Source organism: Terrapene carolina, unplaced genomic scaffold (assembly GCF_002925995.2).
Source record: "Terrapene carolina triunguis isolate 2854851 unplaced genomic scaffold, T_m_triunguis-2.0 Scaffold120, whole genome shotgun sequence".
NCBI classification, from domain to species: Eukaryota; Metazoa; Chordata; order Testudines; family Emydidae; genus Terrapene; species Terrapene triunguis.
This window is the reverse complement of record NW_020664471.1, coordinates 4,366,634-4,385,492: the sequence shown is the minus strand read 5'-3', so window position 1 is coordinate 4,385,492 and position 18,859 is coordinate 4,366,634. Positions and strand designations below refer to the sequence as shown.

General features: G+C 40.6%; 1 protein-coding gene across 3 annotated transcripts in view; it reads right to left on the bottom strand.

The window, feature by feature from the left end:
* The window catches only part of EML4 (EMAP like 4), a 266,824-nt gene that overhangs the window by 111,341 nt on the left and 136,624 nt on the right, over window positions 1-18,859 (bottom strand). For all 3 annotated transcript variants that reach the window (XM_026652568.2, XM_026652569.2, XM_026652567.2), the window contains exon 2: window positions 15,623-15,805. In XM_026652568.2, the coding sequence (XP_026508353.1) occupies window positions 15,623-15,805 (183 nt within the window). The remainder of the gene's footprint in view (window positions 1-15,622; window positions 15,806-18,859) is intronic.

Here is an 18,859-nt window from a genome sequence, read left to right as displayed (position 1 = left end):
TCTAAAGGTTCTAACCCTTCTGATGAACTACGTGTCAATATGATGCCACATGACGGAATTTCTGTTTTCCAGTTTGTAACCTTAATAATGTTTTTAAATAGTTTTGTGTGTGTAAATTCCTAGGTTTTTAAAAAAACAAAGTTAAACACTCACCAGTTAGGAAGTTAGAAAATGCCAGAACTTAGGTTGCCTGTAAAACCTTAATTCAGTCCCCTTGTGCATATGCATTATGATACAGTCTTTAATTACATGATCACATACTATTTTTTCCCACAGGATCCCTAGATCATTCAGTGCACAGGATGTACAGTGCTCAGTTAATGAGCAGCTAGTCAATATTTTGTTTTCACCTTGCTGTTCAACCTGTAGTCCTATGATTTACTGCACACTATTCAAACATGGCTCTGAAGACCGAATTAAAACTTTCCTCATGGGCTTTTCTATGGTGCTAATCACTATCATATCTGAGTGTTTCACAAATATTAATGAATTTATTTTCACAGCATCCTAGAGAGATGAAGAGGTATTATTATTCCCATTTACAGAAGGGGAGCTGAAGCACAGGGAGATTAAGAGCAAATGTATCTACTAATTTTGGGTACCCAATCTGGTATTTCAGAGCATGTAGCATTATATATGTAGCACATTATGTGTTCAAATCACATCTCCCAAGACATCAGCTGTAGCTGTGAGTGCTCAACAGACTCCAGAGTCCCAAGTTGGGCACCCAGAAAATGAGGAACACACAGTTAGTGACCAGCTGTTCAAAGTTTGGTTTACACCTAGCTTCGCACAGGAACTCTGTGACAGAAGCAGGAATAGAATCCAGTGCTCCAGGGCACCATTGAACTGCCTGAGCGATGAGACCCTTCTTTCTTCTCCTGCAATTCATGGTCTCATTCACTACAGATGTTCCAATTTCTGAAACAAATCAGGCAGGTGTCCTACAGACCCTGCCTGATTCATCTACAAAGCAGGTCCCCCTGTGCTCTGAATGAGGCAGGGATCCTGTGGAAACAATAGTATGTGAATAGACAGTCTCTAATTACATGATCACAACATTGTTATGTGGATTTTTATGGCCACAGTAGAATCAACACCAGAACCATGGCTTCCCATACTGACATATATCCACCCACCCCAAATTTGTTATAACCTGAGAATTCTTCAAAAGCTCCATCAAACTCGAGGGAACAATGGTCTCCCAGTACAAGATGATCTAAGTAATACACCAACATTCTGATTCAAATCAAGAAAATCTTTTTGGGTTGCAGCACAAAAGCTCGAAGACTCACGGTTTGCCACCCGAAGATCAATGACAAGGGAAGGCGGAAGGACGCTAACATCCTGAATAAACAGCTCATCAAGGACTCGGCCGAAGAACCCAATGGCTTTTCAATTCCATGGAAAATATGGTCCACTTTGAATTGCAGCCGCACATCCCTTCTCCATAAATGGGGACTTAGGGTATGTCTACACTACGAGGGTAATTCGATTTTACTTAAATCGAATATGTGGAATCGATATTGCAAAGTCGAACGTGTGTGTCCACACTAAGGACACACTAAGGACAGTAATTCGACTTTGTGAGTCCACACTAACGGGGCGAGCGTCGATATTGGAAGCGGTGCACTGTGGGCAGCTATCCCACAGTTCCCGCAGTCCCCGCTGCCCATCGGAATTCTGGGTCGAGCCGCCAATGCCTTCTGGGTAAAAAAAATTTGTCGTCATCCGTCCGTCACTAACGCCCTCCCTCCCTCCATGAAAGCGCCGGCGGGAAATCAGTTCGCGCACTTTTCTGGTCAGTGACAGCGCGGACGCCACAGCACTGCGATCATGGATCACGCTGCGACCATCGCTGCACTTGTGGCCGTTCTCAACACCTCGCAGCTTATCATACACCTTTCCCTGAGGCAGATGCAGAGAAATCGGGCGAGGAGGCTACGGCACCGCCGTGAGAGCCTGAAGTCGGAGAGTGGCACAGAGCTGTCAGAAACCACGAGCCCCAGCGCCCAGGACATCACGGTGGCAATGGGGCATGTGGATTTTGTTGAACGGCGATTCTGGGCCCGGGAAACAAGCACGGACTGGTGGGACCGTATAGTGCTTCAGGTCTGGGATGAATCCCAGTGGCTGCGAAACTTTCGCATGCGGAAGGGGACTTTCCTCGAACTTTGTGAGTTGCTGTCCCCTGCCCTGAAGCGCAAGGACACCCGCATGCGAGCAGCCCTCACTGTCCAGAAGCGAGTGGCCATAGCCCTCTGGAAGCTTGCAACGCCGGACAGCTACCGGTCAGTCGCGAACCACTTTGGTGTGGGCAAATCTACCGTGGGGGTTGTTGTCATGCAAGTAGCCAAGGCAATCGTGAAGGTACTGCTCCCAAAGGTAGTGACCCTGGGAAACGCGCAGGTCATCATAGATGGCTTTGCCGCGATGGGATTTCCAAACTGCGGAGGGGCTATCGATGGGACTCACATCCCTATCCTGGGACCGGACCACCAGGCCAGCCAGTACATCAATAGAAAGGGCTACTTTTCAATGGTGCTGCAAGCACTGGTGGACCATCGGGGACGGTTTACAAACATCTACGTCGGATGGCCGGGCAAGGTTCATGACGCTCGTGTGTTCAGGAACTCTGGTCTGTTTAGACGGCTGCAGGAAGGTATTTACTTCCCAGACCACAAAATAACTCTTGGGGATGTGGAGATGCCTACAGTCATCCTCGGGGACCCAGCCTACCCGCTAATGCCCTGGCTCATGAAGCCCTATACTGGCGCCCTGGACACAGAAAAAGAACTGTTCAACTACCGTCTCAGCAAGTGCAGAATGGTGGTGGAGTGTGCTTTTGGCCGTCTCAAAGGGAGATGGAGAAGCTTACTCACTCGCTGTGATCTCAGTGAAACCAATATCCCCATCGTTATTGCAGCTTGCTGTGTGCTCCACAATCTATGTGAGAGCAAGGGGGAGACCTTTATGGCGGGGTGGGAGCTAGAGGCAAATAGCCTGGCTGCTGATTACGTCCAGCCAGACAGCCGGGCCATTAGAAGATCCCAGCGGGACGCCCTGTGCATCCGGGAGGCTTTGAAAGCTAGGTTCCTGAGTGAGCAGGGCAACCAGTGACTTTTCAGTTTGTGGACAGAGAAGCTGAACCTGCCCCCGTTTCTTTACCCAGTTCATTTTGACTATCCTCTCCAGTTACATACCCCCTTCACCCCCTTCCCCTTCCCAAAAAATAAAATCATTTCGATTTTGTTAATGAACAGCGTTGTCTGTATTGCTGTTTTCGCGGGAATATTTTAAACCGGGGACGCAGACTGTGGCGGGGGGCGGGTTCAGTGTTCTGATGCAAATGATGCTTCTAAACTCCCGGAATGACAGGCTCCGCACTGGTGGACTGGTTATTTCAATGGAGAACATGAAAAACACCTCCCAGACTGACCAGGGTAACCAGTGACTGCACTGTGTATGTGTCCTGATGCTGGACCTGACACCGCCTCTGTACCCTGCTAAAGGTCACTGTCCTGCCCAATTACCAAGCCCTTTCCCCCCCTCCAGACAGACTCTCCCTCAAAAGAACCTGACTGAAACAGTAATGGACAGAAACAAACATTTTATTGCGAACCAGACATGAAACGTGGGGTGTGAAACTTGGACGGGGGCTTCTGTGAGGTGGGTGGGAAAGGACTTATGAAATTTTGGGGAATGTCAGCCTTCTAGTGCTAGAGCAGTCTGCAGGGGTTGACTGAAAGTTTTAACGGCCCTTGCCGCCCCTCCTTCTTTGGAGTTTGGGTGAGGGTGGTGTGGGACTTGGTGGCGGGTGAGGGCGGTTACAGATAGACTGCAGCGGGGCTCTGTCCTCCTGCCTCCGGTCTTGCAGAACATCCACAAGGCGCCGGAGCGTGTCCGTTTGCTCCCTCATTAGTCCAAGCAGCTTTTCAGTAGCCTGTTGGTCCTCCTGACGCCACCTCTCCTCCCGTTCCATGACTGCTCGGTGCATTTGTGACAAGTTCTCCCTCCACTGTGTCTGCTGGGCTGCCTGGGCTCGGGAGCAGTCCATTAGTTCTGAGAACATGTCTTCACGAGTCTTCTTCTTCCTCCGCCTAATCTGCGCTAGCCTCTGGGAGTGTGCTGAGAGGCTGGGTTGGGAGACAGTCGCAGATGTGTCTGTGTGAATTGTGAAAAGGGAGTGAATTCCTGAGACAGATAAATGAAATTGTATACAAAGAACCTAGTCTTTCTCTGTGAACAAGACCATGCACTGCACCTCTCACATGCGCACTCAGGACAAGGTCGAATTTTCGGCCGTCGCCTTCAGTGCCTGTGGACTTGCGGAGGTCTTGGACTGTTCAGAGAACTGTGGCTGGAGACCTGAACTTCTGGAGCGGGCAATAATGGTAAGCCGCAGACTTGTGGCTGCTTAAAACTCCAGCAGTAGCACTGGCCTCCTTTCACATTGAAAGCAATGCCAGTCTCTGCTGCCAGCAATCAGGACAGCATCAACTCTGCCCCTGTCCCACCCCCTCGCGGCTGTCCCAGGGAAAGATCCCTGTATGCTGCCCCTCTCCCTCCACCGCGTGGCTGTAAAGCAGTCCCAATACTAACATTCCCCTCCCTAATTCAAAGCAGGGCGTCATGAGCGACATCACCCTCCTGAGGATCCCGGACACCCAGAGAGAACGCATGCTGCGGGAAAGCATGCAGAAACCGGGGCCGTATGCCGCCATGCTATGTCGGGCCATGATCCCGGAGTACTTGATTGTGGCGTGGAGGGGGCATGTCTGCTACCACGGAGGGCCCACTAAGATCGCCCTACCCCGGAACCTGATCAACAGGCTTGAGCTCTACCTCCACGAGACCTACGAGGAGTTCTCCTACGAGGATTTCTCGTCGATCCCCGGCCACATTGACCGGATTTTCGCGTAGGTGCACTGGGACTATGGAGTGGAGCGTCTTGGGCCTGGGAATCATGGAGTAACGGACATTGTGAAAATTTTTTAAAACACTTGGGACTAAATTGAGAAGAGCCCAAGACAGAGAAATCATGAAAACCCATTTGTTACCTTTGTAAATATTCCTGTTTTGTACCTGATTATTTTTTTACTAGTTTACAGAACTTTTATAAATGTACATTGTTAATAGTATAAATATTACCGTTCTGTTTTAAATAAATGTTTACATGTTTACAGCACTTACTGCTTGATCCTTCCCCTGATTCTGTGTCCGGGGTAAGGGATGGGGACGGTTGGTACGGGATCTCGGTAAGGGTGATGAAGAGCTCCTGGCTGTCGGGGAAATCAGCGGTGCCAGCGCTGTCGACTGCCTCGTCCTCCTCATCTCCTTCTTCATCTTCCCCGTCCGCTGTCATGTCCGACGAGGAACCGGCCGCGGACATGATCCCATCCTCGGAGTCCACGGTCAGGGGTGGGGTAGTGGTGGCGGCCGCTCCCAGGATGGAATGCAGTGCCTCGTAGAAACGGGATGTGTGGGGCTGGGATCCGGAGCGTCCGTTAGCCTCTTTTGTTTTTTGGTAGCCTTGTCTCAGCTCCTTGATTTTCACGCGGCACTGCGTTGCATCCCGGCTGTAGCCTCTCTCTGCCATGGCTTTGGAGATCTTCTCGTAGATCTTAGCATTCCTTCTTTTGGAGCGCAGCTCTGAAAGCACGGACTCATCGTCCCACACTGCGATGAGATCCAAGACTTCCCGATCAGTCCATGCTGGGGCCCTCTTTCTATTAGATTGCACGGCCATCTCTGCTGGAGAGCTCTGCATAGTTGCCACTGCTGCTGAGCTCCCCTCGATGTCCAAAGAGGAACTGAGATTCAAACTGCCCAGACAGGAAAATGAAAATGAATTCAAATTTTCCCGGGGGTGTGGCTGGTCAGAGCATCCGAGCTCGGACTGCTGTCCAGAGCGTCAACAGAGTGGTGCACTGTGGGATAGCTCCCGGAGCTATTACCGTCGATTTCCATCCACACCTAGCCTAATTCGATATGGCCATGTCGAATTTAGCGCTAATCCTCTCGTTGGGGAGGATTACAGAAATCGATTTAAAGAGAGCTTTATGTCGAACTAAATGGCTTCCTGGTGTGGACGGGTGCAGGGTTAATTCGATATAACGGCGCTAAAGTCGACATAAAAGCCTAGTGTAGACCAGGCCTCAGACACAATTCTATTTGTGGTTGCAGAAACAGACTTCAGACTATTGACTGGTCAATCAACGTCCCAAATAATCATATCCCAGTGGTATCTCTGCCATTTGCTCTGCATCATCGCCAGCCTAGATTTGGACATCTAACATTGTTGGTTTTAAGCCACAGAATCATAGAATATCAGGGTTGGGAGGGAGTTCAGGAGGTCATGTAATCCAACCCCCTGCTCAAAACAGGACCAATCCTCAGACAGATTTTTACCCCAGTTCCCTAAATGGCCCCCTCAAGGATTGAACTCACAACCCTGGGTTTAGCAGGTCAATGCGCAAACCACTGAGCTATTTAGCCATACTAAATAAGATTAAAGACTGCATTATAGTTAGGCATGGCAGAATTCAATTCTTTAAATATAATTATAATGGATAATATTGGTTATTTTTAAGCATTTTTTCTATTTTTATCAATTTAAATGTTCACGTTTTTGGGAAATTACAGGTTTTCACCTTTTTTTTATTTAAATTTAAATTTTCTATTTAAATGTTCACAGCTGTGGGAAATGATGTGTGGGTCAGACAATGAAGGGGTCAGTATAATTATTTAATGACAGCAGACATTGAGATTCAAAAAAATTAAAGCTTTATAACCATTAAAAACACAAATTGTCAACATCAGATGTCAAAATATACAAAATAAATATCCTTAAATACAAACTAAGTTCTCAAGCACCATTTTTCCTACTTTGCCTATCTGTAAAGTCTGATTATTATCAATGTATATAATTTTTCACTGATTGTCTGTGTATGGTGCAATTGATGTTTACCGACATTTGCACCGGCAACCTTAATTCTGGCATTTCCTGACTTCTGAGTGCTTGACTTTGCAACCTTACTCATGTTATTTTAACCTTTTTTTGTGTGTAACAGGTTAAGGATGTCAAGAAAATGTGTGATTTAACAAATATGTGAGTAGATTGAGGGTTGGGGAAACATCGATTGGCAGGCTGCTCCAAATGTACAGAGTACTACTGAAAGCTGACAGAGTCAGGTCAAGAGGACAAAAGAAGCAGTCAGAAAAAAACCTGGGCAGAGTAGAAGAAGAGGGGAAGAATGTAAAAGATGAGGAGGAAAGAGATCGGCTCTGAAACACCCCATGATATATAAATCATTTTGACTTTTTTTCCCCCTCCCCTCTCCCAGCCTCTTGCCCCCAACAAGTCAAACAAACACAATTCTTCTCAGCTAGCCATGCTCTAGAGACTACTTTTGTGGACATGTTTTATTTCATTTTTTAATAAAGATTCTAATTTCAAAATTCAACATATTTTTAAAATACCCTAAACACGTTTTCATAACACAGATAGCAGCAAAGCCATAAACCAACATGAACTGGAAAAATATCTTGAGTAATACTGGCATATAAATGAGCTTGTTTTATTTTCAATGACTAAGTAAATCATCTTATCCAAGAAGGTACAATATGTCAAGGCTCCTGATTTGCTCTTGAACTGTAGGTGACCCTTCTCTGTCTTTCTGTATGAGGGAATAGATCAATATATCTCAGGCTGCCATTGAGGAAATTATGCAGAAATGGGAATGGGAGATATAAGTGTAACAACTCTGAATTCTCTGACAGACACAAAAGATTCAGTGGACAAGCTGTGTGTAAAGTGCACACAGAAACAGTGCTTCAGATCAGAAACATCTGATACAGGCACATAATCAGATGGAAAACATGTACAACCTTCTCCTCCACAGGGAGAGAACACTAATGCGAATACTGGGCTCATGACATTACATCTACTAGGAACTGTCTATACTAAGATAAAATGTCTCAGACTCTTGCACTGAATAATAAAACCTTATCCATGAATAAAATCTGAGATCAATTATATACAGCTCTTTCCTAGCTACAATGTGCTCTCGCCCATACAATATTGGCAGCAGTAAGAGGGTTGATTCTCATCTGTACAGTAGATTGTGGTGACTTATTTTTAAATTAAAGGACTTCCTTTTAAATTATTATTTTAATAATGACCACAAACATGCTAGGGGGATTCACAGAACACTTACTGACTTGAGATTTAAGTTAGTCTAGACAGGGACTTGCATTAGTTTAATTCAATCAATTTAAAAACTGAGTTTAGTAAAACTGGAGCCGCTATTGTTTGTAACCTAGCCTCACAGAAATAAGGAATTCAGAAGTGATATAAGAAATACTTGGACACATTCCAAATAGCAATCAAAATATCAAGTTCTAGGGGGAATTGTGTGTGCTGCACAGGCTGCAGTAAAAGAGGTTGTGTGATTTAGTTTCATCTAAGTTTGTAACTCCCAAATTTTGCTCATTATAAATGGCTACTTTTGAATCAAAAATATGAATTTCAGTTTGCTCCCTGAAAGAAGTCATCTTCACCGTAAAACTAGCCTGTCTTTACTAAAGAAAAGTGTACCTTAGAATTTCTTGAAGAAAAATGGGTGAATTTTCAGTTTGTAAGAAAATGTTAAAACTCCACAATTTCCAAGTAGTTTTGCACAATGTTACAAATATTTCACACTCCTCTACTTCGACATTCATTAATTGGACTTCCATTCTTTTTTAAAGGTGAACTAAAAAAGGCTCAGGATTTTTTTTTAATTAGTATCCCAAATAATTTAAAAAAAATCTAATCTAAAAAATGGAAATACATTTACATTTTAAAACAAAACACTTGAGGTTAATTCCTAACCCATTTGCAGACTCTGAGTATTGGACTTTATGAATTGGCTCTCCATCATCAGAGGAGGGGATGAGAATGTTTCTGACCCTAGCTGCAGCAATCCAGTGGATGATGGCTAGCGAATGTCTCTGTACTCATCATAAGGCTCCAAATTACATTAATACCCTTAGAATCTTTCCGTCTCCCACTGTAAAAATATCCTTTCATAGCAGCCAAAACAGGCTTAACTTCAAAGGAGAGTGTTATAGTGAAGTTGCAGTGAAAACACAAATTCAGGATGGAATTCAATAGACTAAAACAATGAAGTTCTCAGCATTCAAATTGCGCATGTCTGCCAATATCACATTATATGTCAATTACTAACATAAACAGTCTGTAATTTTTCAGACTGAATAGCACTCAGCTTTACCATTTGGCTCGGAACAAGAGCCGGATGCAAGCTGAATGTAAAATGAGATCCAGTGAGTGGTGACCAGGATTAAAGCCAAACTGTGAGATCAAAGTAGTAAAAATGTCTTTCATGGATAATGGATTCCATCTCTATTCTGATAATTTTCATAGAATAATAATATCTGCTGAGTTCAAAAGAGACCTTTCATTAAAATCTGTCAAGTATACAAGTGTGTGAATGAAAGATAAGCAAGATTAGACAAAGACCACCACCATAAACCTGAAATCTGTTTCCCTCCCTTTCTTCCATAACCACAGAATCAGAAAAAAAGGAAATAGATTTTATTAGCTAAATTGGGGGGGAAATGCAGGCAAATGACATTTAAGTGACAGTAGTAACTTTTGAAAATGTGTCTTGTGATAAAACGATAGCTTTTAGTTCCAACTGTATGTCTCAGGATTTTAGAACGGCAGGCCTCCCCCAAAATGGTTCTGATTTGTTTATTATGACCTTCCCTCACTTGTGTAAATTGGAATAAAGCTTTGATGAATTTAAGACTACTTGACAGATACATATATTCTGAGACAATGGCACACTGCTTTATTCACTTAAAACCACACACACAGAGGTAAACTATTAGCCTAATTTATTTTTCCTGATAAATACAGCTGCAAGTGCATATATCTAATAATTATATAACTGATATTCATATAAGATGTAAAAATAAGCTCTTCAGAAGGAAGCTGGTTAAATGTTCATTAGTTCCCATTAGTCTTCAAAAGAATGTAAAGTAAAAGGAAGGAGGGAAAGAAGAGAGTCCCAAATAATTACAAGTATGAGTAGAGTAAGAAAGCAAAGAGGGGTTAAAGGGGATGGAACATTGAAAGAAGAGACGAGAGAGAGAAGAACAGAAAAATGAAAAAGGAAGTAATAGAGAAGAAAGAAGCTTAACATAAAAAGAGCACATGGCATAATAACCGGTGCATGGGAAAGACATTAAGATTTCAAGGGTGTCAAAATGTATGTAACATGAGCATACAGCCCACAGGCTTCAACAGGACTACTCCCATGAGTAAAGTGATATACATGCAAGCTTGCAGTTGCTGGCCTTGATAAGACAGATACAACTTTAGGATTGCTTAAATGATGCCCCTCCCCATACCCTTCTTTCTACGGAAATTCATGGCTAACAGCAACTTCCAACCATCAGAGTCGGTCTTGAATTTGTAGTTCTGTTTTAACACCTATTAATCCAGCAATTGTAAATCATGTCCTGAAGTGTCTACACTAGAATCTACAATTGTGTTAATTAGCATGTGTTAAGCATGACTAAAAATTCAAGTGCAAGGATATCTTAAGCTTTTTTCCCCCACAGTTTACTATTTGCTCTTAAAGTCAGCATTTTTAAATTAAAAAAAAAAATCAACATTTTTGGCCATCCAACTTTTCATTTTAATATTACTGAAATGAAGCAAGAGTTAAGATGAGGTAAAAACACATCTTAAATCTTCTGCTCAAATTATTGCAATGAAATAGGATTTTGATTTAGGTTTGTTGTGTATTTGGGGTATGTACACACTATTGCATACCAAAACAAAACAAGTAGGAACTCTTCAGATTCCTATCACCGCAAATCCACTAAAGAAAAAAACCTGCATTGTCACACAAAGTGCCACTGGCTTGTCCTAGACACCTCTGTGCAAAGTGTAATATATGCCTTTTCCAGCGCTGGCCTGTACTCTCATACAAGACATTTCCATCTTCTGACAACCAGCCCCTCTCTGTGGCAACCTATTAACTGGGCTTGTGTAGGAGCAGGTTGCTATAAATTTCTGTTCTTGCATTCTCTTATTTTTTGCATCATGCTCCATCTGGAGATTCAAACTGCAAAATCTCATTTTTGCCTCTAGTCAAAAAGAGGGCATGATAGGAGAAAATATATATTTCTTTTTTTTTTCAACTGGATAGCAACTTCTTGAAACAGGAAGCACATGCATCTTGGCCTTTATTAGTATGATTACCCTGAGCTGCTTTACTAGTACCATTGTGTGTCATGGACTTGTCTTCACACACAGTGCCTACAAGCTGCATTCTCATGTTACATACATTTTGACACCCCAAGAGCATCCCAGGCACCAACTGTGATACAATCTGTTTTGCTGGCAGCCACAAGTACCAGACTACTCTATGCTTTCCCTTTCCTCCAGCGTTCAGGTAATCTTTTTTTGGCACATACTATAAGCGTCAACTGCTGTAATCAAGTAAAGAGGCATGTGGCACCAACACTTCAAGGCTGTCAAAAGGAAAGAACTTCCCACAAAAGAGATGGCACTTACAGAACTATTGAAGCTGCCTATCAAAAAAGCCCCTAAGATTACTGAACACCCATGCCCTAGTTCAGTAGCTCAACACATATGAGGGCAGGAATAGTGTCATCTAAATACATAATCATAAAAAAGTAGATGGCCAGTTTACCAGCTACAAGTAAACTGCTTTAAAACATAAGCATTAAGATTATCTCAGAAGGGAGCATCTGTGTTAACTTACAGGGATGCTTGTGTATGGGCAGAGGCTAGGACAGCACCACTAATTCTTCTCTGAACTAGAATAACTTCAATAATATTTAATACCTTCCTTGGATTTATTAGCCTTTCCTATCGCTTTGCATACGTGTGCATAGTTTGTGTAGAGACAGAGAGGCTTTATAACAACCTTCTTCCATTATCATTTTGAAAGGATTTCCTGTATCTATGAGAGCTTCTTGGTGGAAGATACAGAGGCAGAAATATCTTCCTTCTGCTTTGTGAGTTGCCCACTAACAGACAAGTGCTGATATCCTTGTATTCTCCAAATGGAGATACTTCTCACACGCAGTGGTCCCTGATCCTTACACTTTTTATTAGTGTACAGTACAATCATATTTTGGAATGTTTGTTCCAAATATTAACTTTTACGGCTAAACTAATGCTGGCCCAAAGCTATTCCTGAAGTCTAAAATACCGGTGGCAATATGTCACTAAACATCTCTTTTCTGCCCCTCTATAATGTCCTATACATCCCAGGTATCATGATAAAAATATCCAGTCATCAATAGTGAAACTAATGCAACAGTTGCAATGCCTTTTACTTGTGTCTCTGTTAGGTGTTTCAACACAAAGGGGCCATTTCCTCTATAAAATAAAAATAGCAGCAATTAGTTATAATTCATTAATGTTAGATATTGTATATTGTGTATACATAGTTAAACACAATTTTAAAATAATGCCTCGACCTTTCTTTCACTATTTCTGTAACTGTGAATGAACAGGTGTAAACAACTTCCCAAGGCACAAGTTAGAATTAGACATTCCTATGTTACCATTCAGCCACCAAGCTTCAGAACCCTTTCACTGAAGAGGTTTAATTGATTACAATTGCAAGCAGCAGAGGCCTTATTAATTTTTTCATTGAGTGAAATTCACCCAGCCCAGAGGACCCTTCATGGCCCTACATCCTACTTAAGACCTTAGTATATGGCTAAATTAGGGCAGAAATAGTAGATCTGGAGTTATGGGCACCCTAAACTGTGCAAAATTTCACAGTTACTGAATAAAATATTCCCAGACATTTCCCCAGGAAAAAAGTCCATCTGCTGTCTTGGTAGACAGAATGGAGACTGAAAGTGAGACCATTCCAAAGGGAACAATGGTAGTGTCAAAATGTATCTGCCTATCTATAAAAGGGATAAAATCAGCTGTTCGTACGTATACAAGCACACGCACACCCCTTTTTAGCACTTCTTTGACTTGAAGTCTGGAAGCATAGTATTCAAAGTATTCGCATAAAACAGAAACCTTCCAAACGACTTTGGATTTTAGTGTTAAATGTGTCTGAACATAAAAAAAATCTGAATCCCAGATCTAATAAAATGAATGTGTTTTCAAATAGTGTATCTATAGGCATTGAAGATCTTGATAGTGGGATCCAGTGCTTATGCTGTTTTATTTCCTTTCAGTTTCCCTCTTCATGTTACTCGGCTTTCCCCAATTATGTCTCTCTTTGGGGATCTACAGGATTAGAGGAAAGTTTGTGTCATTAAAAACTGCCATTCTGTGGCAAAAACTACTTATGACTTTAGATTCCGAATAGAGACTGTGGCCTGGTCTACACTAGGAGGTTATGTCGAATTTAGCAGTGTTAACTCGAATTAACCCTGCACCCGTCCACACAACGAAGCTATTTATTTCGACATAGAGGTCTCTTTAAATCGATTTCTGTACTCCTCCCCGACGAGGGGAGTAGCGCTAAATTCGACATGGCCATGTCGAATTAGGGTTACTGTGGACGGAATTCGACGCTAATAGCTCCGGGAGCTATCCCACAGTGCACCACTCTGTTGACGCTCTGGACAGCAGTCCGAGCTCGGATGCTCTGACCAGCCACACAGGAAAAGCCCCGGGAAAATCTGAATTCCTTTTCCTGTCTGGCCAGTTTGAATCTCATTTCCTGTTTGGACATCGTGGCGAGCTCAGCAGCACTGGCAACGATGCAGAGCTCTCCAGCAGAGGTGACCATGCAATCGCAGAATAGAAAGAGGGCCCCAGCATGGACTGATCGGGAAGCCACTTATGTAAATGCCTAAAGAGAAACTACGCACTTTAACCATCCAAGTATGAAAATTGTGGCCCCAAGTATGTACATTCTGTCCATGATTTTTCACTTGAAAGTATCACTTTTCTGCAAAAATTAGTAGCTTGCAACATAGACTTACTGTACTTATCTCAAATACTTGCTAGTACTTTGTTTATTCAAAATGTTAGACAAGGAAGTTTGAATCCTGATGAGGCATGATAAATGTCAGATAAAAGAAAGCTGAATCACAGATAACAACTGTCTACCATTTAGCAAATAAGACAGAATAGAATGATTCAGAGTCAATGCCAATTAAGTGTCAACACTTCCTTCCATCTGGCATGGGGACATGAAAAAAAAACAATTACAATAATTAGATCTCAATGCTGTTCTACATCTAAAACCATTACAAAATTTCAGTATTTTTCAGCTTTCATATTTTGAACATATAAAACATATGTATATAAACATACACATGCCCTGATTCACCACTATGTTACTCCAATTTATTGATGTGACACCACTGATTTCAAAACTAGAGTAACAGTGGAGAATCAAGGATGTATAATTCAATTAAAGGCAAATAATTGGGGTAGATAGTTTGATGGGAATATACACAATTATACCCACTTCTAATTCTGAGAATTGGAAGACCCTTAAAAATGATTTGAATCATCTCTGCTAACTTTTTAATGTAGTTGTAGTTCTTACATATTGTGCAAATTAGCACAAAATATGTCTATCTTCTTTTATCCCAATTTTTTAATATAACATATATACATAGTACATGAAGAAAGTAGATGTAAAAACGTTAATGAATGGAAGCCCAAACATTTGACAGTAGTGGTCACATGGCAATTTGCAAGGAGCACAAGGGTGGTGAAAAATTTCTGTGTAAATATACACTCCTCCATAATATTTCCTTCATCTTGCCTTTTCCTTGATAGATAAACAGAAAGTGGAATTTACATTTTTTAGTTAACCTCCAGTAAGAGTCTTCAGTTGACCATCTTTGTTCTCACCTTGCAGTTAACAGGAAGAACTTGGCTGTGTGATTAGAGATCCACCAGTCTGCATCCAGACCTCAGGATGCAGGTTAAACAATCCTGATGTAAAAGTATACTATATTCTAAGCAGAAAGTGGTCTTTTTACAAGGAGTAAGGTGGAGTTCACGGAAGATCTTGTATAAATATAAGTACAGTAGAGCCTCAGAGTTATGAACACCAGAGTTACGAACTGACCAGTCAACTACACACCTTATTTGGAAACGGAAGTACACAATCAGGCAGCAACAGAGACCAAATAAATAAATAAAAATAAAAAAGCAAATACAGCACAACACTGTGTTAAATGTAAACTACTAAAAAAAATAAAGGGAAAGCAGCATTTTTCTTCTACATAGTAAAATTTCAAAGCTGTATTACGTCAACGTTCAGTTGTAAGCTTTTGAAAGAACAACCATAATGTTTTGTTCAGAGTTACAAACATTTCAGAGTTACTAACAACCTCCACTCTCAAAGTGTTCTTAACTCTGATGTTCTACTGCAAAGGGCAAAAAGACAATCTCAGTTTTCAGATTTTTACCCTATCAAAAAAGATGTTGGTGAAAAATAACTGAAAGTCAATTTATTGACAGCTGCTTTCATGCTTAAGATAGCAAACAAACCCAATGAGAAATTTCCAAGTGTTAACATTCCAATATGAAAAGCTAGAATCTGTCAAATTCACTCCAATCCACAATATGCATCATTACCTTTACTTGGTGCTGACTTTCTCACAGAGGCCACGTGGTCTTCAGAGATAGCAAGACGTCTCAAAACATCAGCCAATGCTGCTTTTAGCACAGTGATTTCATCTTCTTGTTGCTGAACTCTCAGTTCGAGAGCTGAAAGACGGTCCTGGACATCAGATGTGCTTGCAGCAGAGATGCTATCATCTAGTTGGGGATGGGGGGGGAAAGGAGGAGGGAATTTAATTGTTTTTTCAAAACTAAAAACTACTAAAAAGAGAAGAGTTATAAAAACTTACAGTGCAATCTTGTTTATCAAAAATGTTTGGGGAGTTACTGAAGATGGTTGGATAAAGATGATAATGGTTAAGTATGGGATCATAAGCATAACCAACATAAGGAGAAGATTAAGGCCCTTAAACACCGGAGCCTACACAGGATGTTTGGAAACTGAACTTGTACTGTAATGGGAACAAGATACATGCTAAACAGGACAAGGCTGTATTTTCAAATTGAATACGAAATAAAATATGTTCAAACATTTTGAAGTGTATTCTACTGCAACTTTTAAAGAAGCAGTCTAAGCATCCTTCGCTTTAAAGCATGACATAATTAAAAATCAATTTAAAAATACACAACTCACCAAGACCAAATGTAATGAAGTGACAACTCCAATTCAAAAATATTCTAGATCAGATGTTTTAACTTGTTACTTTTTTTCTTTTTACTGTTTTTTTTTTCACATCACCACACTGCATGAGCCAAAAAAATATACTACTTTATAACATTTGGCCCAAAGTGAAGAGAACAGAAAGTAAATATGCTGTGAAGGGCTCCAAAAATCTGTTTGGCCACACAGAAATAGATTAGTATTGAAGGCATAATCCAGCCAAATCTATTCTTCAATGGTAAAATGGGAATTACAGCTTCTGCATATTCTTTGCCTTTGACAGCTCATTGCATTCTTTCTGCCAAGCCAAAATAACACATCATAGGTTTTTATTTTTAGCATAAATCAGAGTCCGTGCACTACAAATGGGTTGTAAAAAATACATGTCACCCAAACGAAAGGATAAAGGTATCCTTGGTGAGTTTGGGTTTATTAATACTCTAAACAAAATACAAGTGTAAAATCACAGGGGTTCATAAACTTTGCTTATTTAATACTGGATGGATGACATATATAAAGCACATTCATACCATCAAATCATATGTAAAAGCAAATATGCAAATAGTAAAGTTCATTATTGCTTGTGAAATGTTATGCACATTTTAAATTTTGGGCCCACTAGTTTCATGAATTTCAATGCAGGGAAACAGTTTAAATTATAACTTTTTTTAAATGCCTAATCCCGAAACCCTTTATTATCCAACATAGGCCCTGATCCTGCAAACACATTGAGTCCTCAAGCTCAATGTAAGTAAGTGATTGCAAGAATGGGGGACAAAGCACTCCCTACCTTGACTAGTCCCAATGAATTAAATATAACAAAGGTGGTAAGGGTTTGCAGCATCAGGCCCTAAGCTGTTAAAACTGATAAAACATTAACATTTGGGAGTAGTTATTGAAGTAGCACCAAATTCAATTTTATTGTAATTCTTAATACTGATATTTTATGAGATACAAAGAAATCACTATAGGATGTATTCAAACAAGAGAAATTACAAGTGAAATGTACATACAATGGCAGAAACAGCGGCAAGAATATCCAAAGAGATATTGGCGTAAAATGTCTTCTTGCAACATATGAAGGCTTGATTATCAATTTTTGCCAGTCAGATATATTTTTAAAAAGAAAAATTAAGATTGCTTTTTGGACTGGAAACTCACTTAAATCTAAAAGGAAGATAAATTACAAGGGGATTTGGAGAAATGTATGTAATATGTATTTTGTAGTCCTGAGTTAATGGGAGGAAAACCATATGGTAATAATGATATGTGTATACTAATCAATAAAAAGCTGCATTGTAAGACATATGTAATCAGTTCAGTAATGTGGATAGCAGCCGAAAGAGTCTAAACAAAAACACCTTTAATCCTGGCAAACGTATGTATGCCTAAGACATACAGAAAAAAATGAATAGCCATATTTCTTATGTCATTGGCATCTGTGGGATACTTCAACTGCTATATAAGCATTCTGCAAGATCACCTATCAGTAAGAGACTAAAAGTCTTCATGCCCAAAAGAGACAACTTAAAAAAAAAAAAAAAAAAAAAAAAAAGAGAGAGAGTGTATGAAAGGGTTGTTAAAACATAGGGAGGAAAAAGATAATGCCACCAGTGCAAGATTACACATTTTATTTCCATGCACCTTCAGAGGATATAAGAATAAATTTCTGTTTCTTGCAGAAAGCTTATTTACTAAAATAAGAAGCATAACACAAACAGATCGTGCACCATTATATCTTACTCTAGTCAGAAAAGAAACGTAAGTTCCCTAGTGTACAAAGAATGAACAGGTGCTTTTAAATGCCTCCATGTCAAACAAGTGACAAAACATAAAAAGATGTATTTTAAAATTTTACTCAAAATAAAGAGTGCATGTTATCCTTCTCTGAACTAATAAAAACTTAGAAATGTTATAACTCATTAGGAAGTCACTGGACTCCCTGGAATTCCAAAAAGTAAAACACAATTATACTTTCGCTAAATAGAGATATTATGAGCATTCAAATAAAATATGGGATGATCGTTGTCAACTTCATAACAAAAACTGCAACTATAAGCCAGCTATGTTGTCTTAAGACAAGGAAGACATAAATTGTGATTAAAATTAAAGATATACTGAAAGTATATCAAAATAACTATAAGGATCTTTAAAGTTCATCTTATGGTAGTAGCAATCAAAACCAAAATACCACAGCTATCACATAATACTTGTCGCAATACACCACCAAATCAATTAGCACAAACTGAAGTGCTTCATACGGAAGTAAAATAAAAAATAAAATAAAACATAGAAACTGCAGTTAAAAGTCTTACAATGAGTAAATCCCCAGGCCCTACAGATACACTACAGATTACTATAAAACATTTGTAAAAAGAAACAAGCCGCCGTCTTTTAGTTATGTTTCATCAGAGTTTTAAAAGCCAGACATTACCATGCGCACTATGGGAAGTCCAATAGTAATTACCAAATAAGGCTCCATTACTTAGGATTTATCTACACAAGCCTATAATTCAGACTATGGGGGTATGAATAGTGGTTCACACCAAAGTGCTGGGCTGCAACTCCTCTGTGTGGATGCTGTGGGACGA